Source organism: Phytophthora parasitica (genome assembly GCF_000247585.1).
Source record: "Phytophthora parasitica INRA-310 unplaced genomic scaffold supercont2.685, whole genome shotgun sequence".
Taxonomy (NCBI): domain Eukaryota; phylum Oomycota; class Peronosporomycetes; order Peronosporales; family Peronosporaceae; genus Phytophthora; species Phytophthora nicotianae.
This window is the reverse complement of record NW_008649671.1, coordinates 1-1,155: the sequence shown is the minus strand read 5'-3', so window position 1 is coordinate 1,155 and position 1,155 is coordinate 1. Positions and strand designations below refer to the sequence as shown.

General features: G+C 54.4%; 1 protein-coding gene across 1 annotated transcript; it reads right to left on the bottom strand.

Annotated features, from left to right (window-relative positions):
- Window positions 1-73: 73 nt before the first annotated feature.
- Window positions 74-1,021, bottom strand: PPTG_20490 (hypothetical protein; the record flags this gene model as incomplete). The annotated part of the gene is made up of 2 exons (XM_008919299.1): window positions 74-448; window positions 506-1,021. The coding sequence occupies 2 exons, from the start codon at window positions 1,019-1,021 to the stop codon at window positions 74-76; spliced, it is 891 nt and encodes a 296-aa protein (XP_008917547.1).
- Window positions 1,022-1,155: the final 134 nt, after the last annotated feature.

Genomic DNA, 1,155 nt, shown 5'->3' with positions numbered 1-1,155 from the left:
GGGCTCCCCTGTGCGTCTGCGAAGAAGGCGTTCTTGGTCTTGAGGCAGTAAAACGACCGCTTGCTGTTGACGACTAAGCATTCAGATCTCCGAAGTAGAAAGAAATAGGCACTGCCCCACAGTAGACGATGTCGCGGTTGGCCGAGGTTGAGTGACCGATACAGCAGTTTGAGGAAGGCGGGAGTAACAGGCCCCACACCAGCGCCGGTAGCACGGCGCTCTGCAGTTCCCGTCTGTTGATGGAGTTGCTGGAGGCATGGGACTCGTCGGGACTGAATTTTAGCCTGATGAACTCACGACGACTGGGATCAAGAGCGCAGAGACCGTTGTCACAGGCGTCCGTGTACACGTGGATGTCAGGTTCGGCGATATTGGCAAATTGGGGCCACCGGTATACCATTGAAGCGGTCGTTTCGAGCAAGGACAGCACCGAACCACCGGAGGTCGTCTATATCGTCCCGGAGAGTGTTTTGCTAGCAAACGGAGCCATGGATATGGATCCAACGTGAAGTAGCTGGTAAAAGGCCCGTGCCGGAGGAAAACATATGGATACGTGCCGCATCACGCCGAGTACACTGTTGAAGTCTCGTCTTGTGGAACGGCCGTCCTCCAGCAGCTTGTGTACTCGACACTCCGTCTTCTGTAACTTGCACAAAGGAATGGATACGGTGCCTTCCGAAGTGTTCCACACCAGTTCCAGCGCTTTGTTGACTTGTGACCACTCCATAAATTTTTCGTTATTGATGGCGGACGGACCCAATATTGCAGCCATCGCCCGTCGGAGGGCGATGTTAGCATCATGACAACGACTGCCTAAGTCAATTTCAACACACGTATGGTCATTGCACCAAACGTTTCCGACGAAGCTGCTGGAGTCGACGGAGCTGTTCGTTGGGCCCCTGGGCTCGTACAAGTCGTTGATTACCGCCCCGAACAAGGAGTAGAACGCAGGTGAACCGCCCCAGCCAAAACCACATGACAGGTCGATAACCACGTAGCCATCGAAAATGAACGCGAACATGTGTACCGCGTCTTCGTGGATCAGCACGTGCCGAAACGCTGAGGAAATGTCCCCAACACAAGAAGCACCTCGGCGTTTGGGTGCTCTGTGCGTAGTTTGTGTATATGCCTGGCAATGTCGCCCGGAGGGTTGTA